This window comes from Hyperoodon ampullatus (assembly GCF_949752795.1).
Source record: "Hyperoodon ampullatus genome assembly, chromosome: 7".
Taxonomy (NCBI): domain Eukaryota; kingdom Metazoa; phylum Chordata; class Mammalia; order Artiodactyla; family Ziphiidae; genus Hyperoodon; species Hyperoodon ampullatus.
Window position 1 is genome coordinate 73,159,820 of NC_136920.1, and position 13,476 is coordinate 73,173,295.

Below are 13,476 nucleotides of genomic sequence, written 5' to 3' on the forward strand. Positions count from 1 at the left end.
CAGGGAGAACCTTTAAAAACCTGTTGGTTCCCCAGTCCCTAATACGGATAGATAGACTGGTCCGTGTTCCACTCCTCGACCAGGAATTTTTTTCTTTGGCTTCCCCCTGCTCCTGGCTCCAAAATTCTGCAAACTCAAGAGGTAGTTCCTTAGATGTTCAGTGTGGTTAGTACATCGGTAGGTATGAGTGTGATTAATTCAGGGACTTTGATTTCACTGAAATTGCATTATCTCTATCAGGTTCTCAAAATGTCAACTGTCAAGGAGCAGCTTATTGAGAATCTAATTGAAGAAGATAAAGTCTCCCAGAGTAAGATCACCATTGTTGGAACTGGTGCTGTAGGCATGGCTTGTGCTATTTGTATCTTATTGAAGGTAAGTGATAAACCTATACTGTGGCTGAAAATAAGCACTTTTAGGTCTTGTAGATGATCATGAGTGCAGGGTTGGAGCAAATAAGTATCATCTGATTTTTACACAATTTAAGAAACATTTATTTGGAGTTTACCATCTGTTAGGCATTGCCAGACTATTTAAATTTATTCCTAGGAGACACACTGATTATATTATTTTGTTAATAGTATAACATTTTCTGTTAAAGTGATTCAGCACTTTGTCTTCCTTGAAGAGTAATGGGTGAAAATCATATTTCCCAATGGCTTACACTTAAAATTTTTTTTAAAAATTATATAAGTATTACATTCTCATTATAAAATAAAAAGTACCAAATTTGATAAAATAACAATGGAAGTCCTTGAATTTTCCTTCCTATTTTCAGAATATCTTTTCATGTGCTTGTTGGCCATTTGTATAGCTTTGGAGAAATGTCTGTTTCAAATCTTTTGTGCCCGTTTTTATTTTTCTTTTTTATTATTTATTTATTTATTTATTTATTGGCTGCACTGGGTCTTCGTTGCTGCGTGCGGGCTTTCTCTAGTTGTGGCGAGCGGGGGCTGCTCTTCATTGTTGTGTGTGGGCTTCTTATTGCGGTGCATGGGCTTCCCATTGCGGTGGCTTCTCTTGTTGCAGAGCACGTGCCCTAGGCGTGTGGGCTTCAATAATTGCAGCACACGGGCTCAGTAGTTGTGGCTTGCAGGCTCTAGAGCGCTGGCTCAGTAGTTATGGCACACGGGCTTGGTTGCTCCACAGCATGTGGGATCTTCTCGGACCAGGGATCGAACCCGTGTCCCCTGCATTGGCAGGCAGATTCTGAACCACTGCACCACCAGGGAAGTCCTTTTGCCCATTTTTAAATTGTTTTTTTTTTTTTTTGAGTTGTAGGAGTACTTTTTATATTCTAAATAATAACTGCTTATCAGGTAAATGATTTTCAAATATTTTCACCCATTCCTTGGGTTTCTTTTTCACTCTGTTGGTTGTGTCCTTTGATGCACAGAAGTTTTAAATTTTTTTTTTTTTTTTTTTTTTTGCGGTATGTGGGCCTCTCACTGCTGTGGCCTCTCCCGTTGTGGAGCACAGGCTCCGGATGCGCAGCCTCAGCGGCCATGGCTCACGGGCCCAGCCACTCCACGGCATGTGGGATCTTCCCGGACCGGGGCACGAACCCGCATCCCCTGCATCGGCAGGCGGACTCTCAACCACTGTGCCACCAGGGAAGCCCAGAAGTTTTAAATTTTAATGTAGTTCAATTTATCTGTTTTTACTTTTGTTGCCTGTGCTTTTGGTGTCATATCCAAAAATCATTGCCAAATCCAATGTCATGAAGCTTTCCCTCTATCTTTTCTTGTAAGAGTTTTATAGTTTTGGGTCTTACATTTAGGTCTTTGATCCATTTTTAGTTAATTTTGTCTATGGTATAATGTAAATAGTCCAACCTTATTCTTTTGCATGTAAATATCCAGTTATCCCATTTGTTGAAAATGTTGTCCTTTCCCTATTGAATGATCTTGGCACTCTTGTCAAAAAAATATCTGACCATATATGTGAGAGGTTTTTTTTCCCATGGGCTCTCTGTTCAATTCCATTTGTCTGCATGTCTCTTTATATTAGTACCACACTGTTTTGATTACTGTAGCTTTGTAATAAGTATTGAAATCAGGAAGCTTGAGACCTCCAGCTTTGTTCCTTTTCAAGATTGTTTTAGCTATGCAGAGTCTCTTGAGATTCCATCGGAATTTTAGAATGGATTTTTCTATTTCTTTTTTTTTTTTGCGGTACGTGGGCCTCTCACTGTTGTGGCCTCTCCTGTTGCGGAGCACAGGCTCCGGACGCGCAGGCCCAGCGGCCGTGGCTCACGGGCCCAGCCGCTCCGTGGCATGTGGGATCCTCCCGGACCGGGGCACGAACCCGTGTCCCCTGCATCGGCAGGCGGACTCTCAACCACTGCGCCACCAGGGAAGCCCGCAGTAGTGATATCTTAACAATACTAAATCTTCCAGTCCATGAACATGGGATATCTATTTATTTGTGTCTTCTTTAATTTGTTTCAGCAGTTTTGTAGTTTCCAACGTTAAGCTTTTCACCTCACTAAATCTTTTAAAGGTATTATTTAATCTTTATAACAACCTTAGGAGGTAGATACTGTTATCATCTCCATTTATAAATGAAAATACTGAAGCACAGATGTTGAATAGCTTTCTCATGGTCAAATGGCTAGTAGGTGAAAAGGCCAGAATTCAAAACTTGGCAATCTGGACACATATCCTGTACTCTTAAAAGCTTTACTACATTATTTAGACAATTTTTAGAAACCTGCATAGGGAGATGATGAGAAGAAGCAAAGCCAGTTAAGTTCCAGAACCCCAGAAAGGCTCAGGAGTTGGAAGTATCAGTTACCTCACAAGACAGAGCTAAAGGATGGGACTAAAAAAGGGGGATTGGGCTTCCCTGGTGGCACAGTGGTTCAGAATCCGCCTGCCAATGTTCAAGCCCTGGTCAGGGAAGATCCCACATGCTGCGGAGCAACTAATCCCATGAGCCACAACTACTGAGCCTGTGCTCTAGGTCCCATGAGCCACAACTACTGAGCCAGTGAGCCACAGCTACTGAAGCCTGCGCCTAGAGCCTGTGCCCTGCAACAAGAGAGCCACCACAGTAAGAAGCCCGGGCACCACAACGAAGAGTAGCCCCTGCTGTCTGCAACTAGAGAAAGCCCGTGCCCAGCAACAAAGACACAATGCAGCCAAAAATAAATAAATTTATTAAAAATAAAAAAAGAGGGGGCTTCCCTGGTGGAGCAGTGGTTGAGAGTCCACCTGCTGATGCAGGGGACACGGGTTCGTGCCCCAGTCTGGGAGGATCCCACATGCCGCGGAGCGGCTGGGCCTGTGAGCCATGGCCGCTGAGCCTGTGCGTCTGGAGCCTGTGCTCCGCAACGGAAGAGGCCGCGACAGTGAGAGGCCTGCGCACCGCGATGAAGAGTAGCCCCCACTTGCCACAACTAGAGAAAGCCCTCGCACAGAAACGAAGACGCAACACAGCAAAAACAAATAAATAAATAAATAAAAACTCCTACCCCCAACATCTTCTTAAAAAAAAAAAAATTCCTTCTGTTGAAATGCTTAGAGTGGTTTCTGTTTTTCTGTCCAGACCAGACAGATACACAGTTGTAAAAATGGATCTGTAAGCATGATCTGGTTTTCTTATCAGTTAGCTGAAAAGTGATATATGATTCTTTTGGATGAAACTCCTTATCCTTATCCTATTCCTGATGTATGACACGTAATTTAGTAAATTTTAGAATTTACAGTTTTACAGAAAGGCCAGATGGTGCCCGATGTGGAGGGTGGGGTGGGAAACAGTAGTAAATAGGGACTTTGATTCCTTTCCCTTACTGTTCACCTTTGGAATCTGGCCACTGGAATCTGAGGGAATACATTCCTTCTTCTTCTTCTTCTTCTTCTTTTTTTTTTTTTTTTGGCCACATGGCATCTTAGTTAAACCCATGCCCCCTGCAGTGAAAGCACAGAGTCTTAACCACTGGACTGCCAGGGAAGTCCCCTACATTCCTTCTATATAGTTCTATATTCTGTTGCATGTGATGAAAGCTCAATAAATTAGAGTATAGTATAATATATAGAGACTGTATATTGTTCATGTAACTGGAAAAATCTCAGTAGAGCTAGCTTCAGATATTTCTAAATTCTGGAATTCAGACATTTCAAGACACAGTCTCTGCATATCTTAGTCTATACTTCCTCTGTTGGCTTAATTCTTGGGCAGGGTCTTTGTATATGGTGGTGAAGATGGCTATACAGTTTGTTCTTAGAGTCTTATATCATTAGAGCTTATGATTGCAAAGAAAAACGGGACTTCATTTCTCATCCTCCATTTTCTAACCTCATAGACATTGTGCTCATTTGTTATGCCTGGGCCATATACCCATTTGTGAACTAATTGCTGCAGCCAGAAGGAAGGATGGAACAATTGGTTGGGTCTGGTATCTGCATATCTATCCCTAGGTTGGAGGGCGGATGTGAATTGTAATATACTGAGCCACATGAAATGGTTTCCCACATATAAAGGTGGCTACCTTTATATTTTGGCCATAAGCATTCATACTAAAAACAACTTCAGCCAATTCAGAAATTAAGCATAAGGGTTAAATATAATAAAAACCTTTGAAAGGATTTCATAACTTTTCATTCATTTTATACTGTTACCTGAAGTGGAAGAAAACCAATCCTACAAAGCTTAACAATTACAGGAAGGCAAAGCAATTAATAATTTTTGCTACATTCTTTTGTTTACCTTAACTTCTGGTCTCTCTAGACACATTAAAAGACTTTTCTTGGCCATGCCTTGCAGCTTGCAGTTCCCCGACCAGCGACTGAGGAATTGAACTGGAGCCACAGCAGTGAAAGCTCAGAATCCTAACCACTAGGGCACCAGGGAACTCCCATAAAGACCATTATTTTTATACCACTTTTTCTATTAAAAATGTAACACTCCTTTGATTATAAAATAACGACACAAAATTTTTTCTCTTTCTCCTAAAATTGAAATGGGAACATTTTATTCAGGACTTTCATGTGTTTTAGGATTTGGCTGATGAGCTTGCCCTTGTTGATGTTGCAGTGGACAAACTGAAGGGAGAAACAATGGATCTTCAGCATGGCAGTCTTTTCTTTAATACTTCAAAGATTGTCTCTGGAAAAGGTTAGTTTTATAAAGTTATTTTCAGAGCTTTAAAAACAAGTAATGAAGTTTATCAAACTGTTGTCAATAAATATAAAATTAAAAAATAGCACTATTGTAATTAACACATATAGTTTAGAAGCTTAATTTTTTGAAAAAAAGAACATTCCAGGGGCTTCCCTGGTGGCGCAGTGATTGAGAGTCTGCCTGCCGATGCAGGGGACATGGGTTCGTGCCCCGGTCCGGGAAGATCCCACATGCCACAGAGCGGCTAGGTCCGTGAGCCATAGCTGCTGAGCCTGTGTGTCCGGAGCCTGTGCTCTGCAACGGGAGAGGCCACAACAGTGAGAGGCCCGCATACCAAAAAAAAAAAAAAAAAAAAATTCCACTCTAATTGGAGAAAATTTGGTAAATACAAAAAAAGTATAAAGAAAATTTTAAATCTCATCTGTTAATGGTTTTGTTTCTTTCCTTTTTTCATTTGTTTTTTTATACAACTGACATATAAATGCTTTTTAAACTTGTCATTCAGTCTTATATATTTTCTCAAGGATATGCAGTCTTGAATAGTTTTGTCATATTACTGATACATTTATCTATATTTAACCTGCTTTATTTATTTATTTATTTATTTATGGCTCTGTGGGGTTTGTTGCAGTACACGGGCTTCTCATTGCAGTGGCTTCTTTTGTTGTGGAGCACGGGCTCTAGGCTCGCGGGCTTCAGTAGTTATGGCACGCGGGCTCTAGAGTGCAGGCTCAGTAGTTGTGGTGCATGGGCTTAGTTGCTCCGTGGCATATCTTCCCGGACCAGGGCTCGAACCTGTGTCCCCTGCATTGGCAGGCTGATTCTTAACCACTGCGCCACCAGGGAAGTCCCTAACCTGATTTTTAGTTTTTTTTTTTTTGCGGTACGCGGGCCTCTCACTGTTGTGGCCTCTCCCGTTGCGGAGCACAGGCCCCGGACACGCAGGCTCAGCAACCATGGCTCACGGGCCCAGCCGCTCCATGGCATATGGGATCTTCCTGGGCCAGGGTACGAACCCGCGTCCCCTGCATCGGCAGGCGGACTCTCAACCACTGCGCCACCAGGGAAGCCCCTTAACCTGTTTTTTTGATGTGTGTTTTTAGAGGATCAGGTTTCAGGGTATAGTTTGAGGCTATAGAAGAGCAAATGGAGAGCTTAGCCCCATTAGCATTAGCGTCATGTGTTGGCCAACTAAGAAGCCTTAGAGTATTAGGAAAAATAACTTTTATCATACACTGATGTATGTAGTGTGCTTTTTGGTAATGTGATTCAACAGATGTACTTTCTACTAGAATCCCTCTTATCTAACATGATTGGAACTGAAAGTGGTTACTTAATTTTAAAATGCCTGTTAGAAAGAACCGTCATAAAATTTTATATTGACCTAAACATGTTAATGTACTTAGAACTTCATTTGCTGATTTTCTGATTGTAGGTCAAGGACTTTGATTATGGCTCAGCTGACTGGAGTTTTGCAGTGTGTTTTTTATAGCACACCAGTAGTAATCATTTCTATTTCTTTAAAATACTGTAATTAATTTAAAGATACTCATGAAGCAGTCTAATCACAAAATTCTATTAAATTTTTATGGTTTTTCTCCATTTTTATTTCTCTCATACCTAAAAGGAAGATTTTTAAACAACTTTCTTTTAATATGTCTTTCTAAGGCATTCAACTTAATTTTCATAGTAACAATCATTAAAAAAATTAATTATGAAATACTTCAGATATAAAAAGTTTTAAGTATAACAAACATCAGTGTATCCAACACCCAGCAAAAGAAATAAAACATTACCAATTCACTTGATACATTCTGTGTGTTACATCTATTCATATCTCAATCCTGAATGTAGTGTTTACCTTTACCATATATTTCTTTCACCCTCATATTTTAGTGATTTACATCATATTATATAATTAATAGATATATCTGGCATAAATATATTTGGGTATAAGCGTGACAGATTCTTGATATGCAGCAACTCATGAGCAGAAGTATACAGATGTACTAGACAGAAGTCTGCTAGTTGAGAGTGTTCAGTGTGCCTTGAGTATCAGTATGTTTTACATCAGTTTATCTGTTGAGTTTATTGAGTGGAGTCAAGTTAAAAGAGCTACTCCTGTATTAAAATACTTTAAAAAATCATTCAGCCTTTAATTTCTAGTCATATGGCAGGATAAGTACCTGAATCAATCCTTTTAGTAAAGGGGAAGAAGTAAAATTATAAAAATGTACTTTTTGATTTTACAAAAAAATCAAAAAGAAGATAAATATAAGAAGAGGGACAACATATAGAACTAAATAAGAGTTTAGCAAGGATGCCAGACACAAAATTATTAACTATTAATAATTATTAACTATTAATAATATTAACTTAATAATATTAACTATTATTAATTATTAAAAAGCTATTCAAAAAGAAGCAAAAAATTTTAAAGGTATTATTTATGTTATCAAATATAGGAAGTACCTAGGAATAAATCTAACAAGACATGTATAATAGCGTTTATGCAGAAAATAATACAGCCTCATTGAAAGATGTTAAATATCTAAATAAATGAAGAGATCTGCCTTGTTCATAAAAGTCTCAATATTGTAAGATGTCTGTTCTTCCTATATTGATTATAGATTATATGCAATCACAGTCAAAACCCAACAAGTTTTATTGTTGTTGTTATTGTTGTACATAATAAACTAATTCTAAAATTCATTCAGAAATTCAAAGGTCCAAGAATAGACAAGACACTTTTTTAAAACATTGTTAAAAACACTTATTTTGATACAGTCTATCATAAATAAGTCAGTAGAGGTTCCACTCTCCCACAGATGCAGCTGTGCATTGAGAACCCTGTGCCATCCAACTGGTAAATGTCTGAAAGATGTTCCATCTCACCTCCCAGGCAGAGTGCACACCTTCCATGTTCTTCCTGTCCATTGATCGCTTCCAAATCCAGATCACCAAATAGTCCTTTATCCCCAAAGCAGGTTCAAAACAGTAGGTTCAGGCATTCTTCTCAAATCCCAGGTAAATCTTAAAAGGAACAGAGCTCCAGTGGATGGCAAAGTGCCCACCCTTGAAGAGCTGCTGCAGCCTCTTTGCTCAGCTTCACCATGGCAACAGCCTGGGCTGCGCAGTCAAGAATACTCTTGAAAAAGAACAAGGTGGTGAGAACTTGCTTTACCAGATATCAAGACTTATTACAAAGCTACACTAATTAAGTGCAGAGACAAACAAAAGATTGTTATATAACACTGATCATATTGTAGATCAATGGGAAACTTGCAGACTTATAAATTCTTTTTCTTATGGCAATATTTGTTTTTATGGAAAGAAATAAAATTGAGCCCTTTCCTTTTTTTAAAAAAAAATATTTATTTATTTATTTGGCTGCAACGGATCTTCGTTGCGGCATGCAGGATCTATAGTTGCGGCATGTGGGATCTAGTGCCCTGACCAGAGCTCGAACCTGGGCCCCCTGCATTGGGAGCACAGAGTCTTAGCCACTGGACCACCAGGGAAGTCCCCTGAACCGTTTCTTGATAACACACACAATTCCAAATTGGTTAAAGACCAAAAATATGAAAGGCAAAACTTCAAAGCTTCTGTTTAGAAGATAACATAGAATATCTTTATGACCTCAGGATAGGGAAGAATTTATTAAACACAAGGACACAAAAAGCATGAACAGTAAAGGAAAGAGTATAAAGTTTAATGTTTATGTTCTTAAAAAGGCACTGTAAAAGAGTGAAGAGACAAATCGTAAAGTGAGAGAAAATATTTGCAACATAAACAACTGGCAAAGGAATAGTGTTCAGACTAAAAGTACTTGTGTAATAAATAAGATAAATATAGGTAACCCAATAGAAAAATAGGAAAAGACTTGAACATTTCACAAAAGAAGAAACTCGAATTGCCTATAAATATAGGAAATGACTATCTCATTAGTAACCAAGAAAATAAAAAGTATATCAATATACCATTACACACCTATTAGATTGGCAAAAGTGTGATAATATTAAGTGTTTGTCAGGATGTGGAACAATAGGTTTTCTCATGCATGACATGTAGAATTGTATTATAGTAAAACTACTTTTTTTTTTAAGTTTGTCATTACCTGGTGAAGTTGAACATGAACATATCCCAAACCTAGAAATTGCACTCCTAGGTATATTCCCAAGAGAAATTTGTGTACATGTGCACTAAGATACATGTACAAGGATGTATAGTGTTGTCATTTGTAATAGCCCCAAACTGGAAATAATTCATTGTATACAATACTAAGTTGATCAATTACGCACTGTAATATTACACAGCAATGAAAGTGAATGAACTACAGGGACACACATTAACATGGATAAATGTCAGATAATATTTATCTAAAGTAATACATACCTTATGATTCAAAACAGATAAAACTTAATATGTTATTTAAATATGAATAGGTTGTAAACCTTTTTAAGGTTTTAAGGTAATATGAGACCAGAATCTGTTATTATGGATATAATGATCAAGTTAGGGGTATAAATACAACATAACCACAGGAAGGTAATATAAGGCACTATAAATAAGAACTATTTGAGAATTATAGGCAGTAAGTGCTATAAAAATTCAGTGAAGTCAGAGTAGTATTTATGAATGATATAATTAAGGGATGCCTGGCAGAGGAATTGGTATTTGAAAAAGCCTTTGTTCCAGACCACTATGGTTTGCGGTCTCTGGGAGGACTGAGTTATATTTAGAAAGGAAAATAAATAACAGGTAAGGAGATGATGGCATTAACAGAATCAGGGTACCTGGAAAATCTGAAATAAAAATAAGACACAAAGCTAGTAAGTTAACTTGTTGGCAGATTGTGAAAAGACTTGATATTTTACTCTGGTATACACTTTAACTGAATTTGTTGGACATAATATTTCAAATAGTTGATCTGAGCTATGGCGAGATGATTCTGGAGAAGTTGCAAGGTTTTTTGCCCGTTTATTCTCTAAAAGTCGAGGGGGGAGGAGGGAGAAAACGAGGGGCTGGGATAGAGAGTTACAGAGAGAGAGACAGAGGTTGAGAGATTACTTTGGATTTCTGTGGTTAGATAAGACTTTATGGAAGATGATGTCAAGCAAGGTCTTTGAGCAAGAGTGAGTAGACTATGTACGCAGAGAGAAGAGAACTTCCTCCTGTAGATCTTTTTTTTTTTTTGCGGTATGCGGGCCTCTCACTGTTGTGGCCTCTCCCGTTGCGGAGCACAGGCTCCGGACGCGCAGGCTCAGCAGCCATGGCTCATGGGCCCAGCCGCTCTGCGGCATGTGGGATCTTCCCGGACCAGGGCACGAACCCGTGTCCCCTGCATCGGCAGGCGGACTCTCAACCACTGCGCCACCAGGGAAGCCCTGAGTAGATCTTTTATTTGATAAAAGGGAAAGATAATCTCTCAGATTAATGTGAAACTTGCCAGCCTAAGAAATGAAATTCTCTAAGTTTGTCTTTCTGATTAAAATCTTTACTGGGGCAGGAAAACCTTTCAAATGTTTATGGTTTATAAATTGGATTAGAAAGATATAAGAATGATCATAGAGATGCAATAGTATGTTTAAAATCAAGCAAATTTCCTTTCAAAAGGGCATAAAAATAAATTTTTTAAAATGGAGATGGCATATAGAGATTTTAGCTAATTTAGTTTTTGACATCCAAATAGAAAATAACTTCTAAGTATATGATAGTTTTTAAAAAGTCCAGTATGGGATAGTGAGCATTGTAACATATTGTCGGTTTTTTTTATTTATTTATTTAATTTATTAAAAAAAATTTTTGGCTGCGTTGGGTCTTCGTTGCTGTGCGCGGGCTTTCTCTAGTTGCAGTGAGTGGGGGCTACTCTTCGTGGTGGTGTGTGGGCTTCTCATTGCGGTGGCTTCTCTTGTTGCAGAGCACGGGCTCTAGGTGCACAGGCCTCAGTAGTTGTGGCTCGCGGGTTCTAGAGCGCAGGCTCAGTAGTGGCGCACAGGCTTAGTTGTTCCGCGGCATGTGGGAACTTCCCGGACCAGGGCTCGAACCCATGTCCCCTGCATTGGCAGGCAGATTCTCAACCACTGCATCACCAGGAAAGCCCTGTCATTGGGTTTAATAGGTGAAACATTTTACAACTGGTCATCAGATTTAGAAGGTAATTAATTTTCTTGTGTGAATCAAGAACTTGTTTATGATCTCAAATACATAAACACGTTATAATAATAATTTTAAGTAAATAATGTAAGTAAATACATTCTCACTCTTTGAATCATGAAACACACATAAATTCTCAGAGTTCTAAGCTTCTGATTCATATGGTATTTCTGAAAATCCAGAAAGCTGACTTGCAGTCCCTCAGGCCTTAATAACAAATGAGAATGTGGGCTAAAAGCCATGGTAGGTTCTGTTATTATTTTTTTTTAAAAAGCCATGTGAACATTGGTAAATCATAGTGACAAAATTTCCTTCAGATTATACAAGATAACATTACTATATGGAAAATCTGTTCATCTGCAAATGCCAGACATGAAGGTAGTACTTTAATACCATCATCATACAATAGACTTTTAAAGAATTAAAGCACAATGATTATGGCAGTCTTGATCCAAATAGTTTCTTTTGTTTCCTTCTTTAGATTACAGTGTATCTGCAAACTCCAAATTAGTTATTGTCACAGCAGGTGCACGTCAGCAGGAAGGAGAAAGTCTCCTTGACCTGGTCCAATGTAATGTGAATATCATGAAATCAATCATTCCTGCCATAGTCCAAAATAGTCCTGACTGTAGGATGCTTATTGTTTCAAATCCAGGTGAGTCTCTTCTACTCCGTTTAACTGCATAAGGATGATATTTCCATACCATTCCTTTTTTTTCTTTTTAAAACAATGTCATTTAGGTAAATTTATGACAATAAACCACACCCATCCAAATACACAATACTTTGTTTTTTTCCAGCTTTACTGATATATAATTGACATATAACATGTAAGTTTTTAAAAATAAATTTATTTATTTATTCATTTATTTAATTTTTGGCTGCATTGGATCTTCGCTGCTGCACGCGGGCTTTCTCTAGTTGCAGTGAGCGGGGGCTACTCTTTGTTGCGGGGCGCAGGCTTCTCATTGTGGTGGCTTCTCTTGTTGCAGAGCACAGGCTCTAGGCACGCGGGCTTCAGTAGTTGTGGCACACGGGCTTCAGTAGTTGTGGCTCGTGGGCTCTAGAGCACAGGCTCAGTAGTTGTGGTGCACAGCTTAGTTGCTCCGCAGCATGTGGGATCTTCCCAGACCAGGGCTCGAACCCATGTCCCCTGCATTGGCAGGCGGATTCTTAACCACTGCGCCACCAGGGAAGCCCAACATGTAAGTTTAATGCATATAATGTGGTTATTTGTGGTGGGAACACCACAAAAGAAAGGAGGGAGAAGATTCACTAAGAGAAGATTTACTCTCTTAGCAACTTTCAAGTATATATATAAAATATAGTAGTGTTAACTATAGCCAACATTAGATCCTCAGAACTTATTCATCTTACATCTGGAAGTTTATATCCTTTGACCAACATCTCCCCATTTTTCCTTTCCTCTAGCCTCTGGCAACCACCATTCTATTCTCTCTTTCTATGAGTCTGGCTTTTTTAGTTTCCACATATGTGACATCATACAGTATTTTTTTTCTCTGTCAGACTTATTTCACTTAGCATAAGGTCTTCAAGGTCCATCTATGTTACAAATGGCAAAATTTCCTTCTTTTTTGTAGCTGAATATTCCACTGTATATCTATATACCACATCTTCTTTAGACATTCATCTGTAGATGGACATTGAGGTTGTTTTCATACCTTGGCTATTGTGAATAATGCTGAAGTGAATATGGGAGTGCTGGTATCTCTTTGAGATACTGATTTCATTTCCTGTGGATATATGCCCAAAAGTGGGATTGCTAGGTCATATGGTAGTTCTATTTTTAATTTTTTTGAGGAACCTCCATACTGTTTTCCATAGTGGCTGTACCAATTTACATTCCCATAGGCAGTGCACGAGCATTCCCTTTTCTTCACATCCTCGCCAACATGTATCCTCTTGGTGATAGCCATTCTAACAGGTGTCAGGTGATATCTCACTGTGGTTTTCATTTGTATTTCCCAGATGATTAGTGAAGTTGAGCATCTTTTCATGCACCTGTTAACCATTTGTATGTTTTCTTTGGAAAAATGTCTGTTTGGTTCCTCTGCCCATTTTTATTTATTTATTTATTTATTTTGCGGTATGCAGGCCTCTCACTGTTGTGGCCTCTCCCATTGTGGAGCACAGACTCGGACGCGCAGGCTCAGCGGCCATGGCTCATGGGCCCAG

The 13,476-nt window shown here is 38.8% G+C and overlaps 1 protein-coding gene across 1 annotated transcript in view; it reads left to right on the forward strand.

Moving 5' to 3' along the window:
- Positions 1 to 249: 249 nt before the first annotated feature.
- The window catches only part of LOC307056319 (L-lactate dehydrogenase C chain), a gene marked incomplete at both ends in the record, with an annotated part of 47,460 nt that continues 34,233 nt past the window's right edge, over positions 250 to 13,476 (forward strand). The window contains 3 exons of the mRNA XM_079708967.1: positions 250 to 375; positions 5,001 to 5,118; positions 11,762 to 11,935. Of these exons, the coding sequence (XP_079565093.1) occupies positions 250 to 375; positions 5,001 to 5,118; positions 11,762 to 11,935 (418 nt within the window). The remainder of the gene's footprint in view (positions 376 to 5,000; positions 5,119 to 11,761; positions 11,936 to 13,476) is intronic.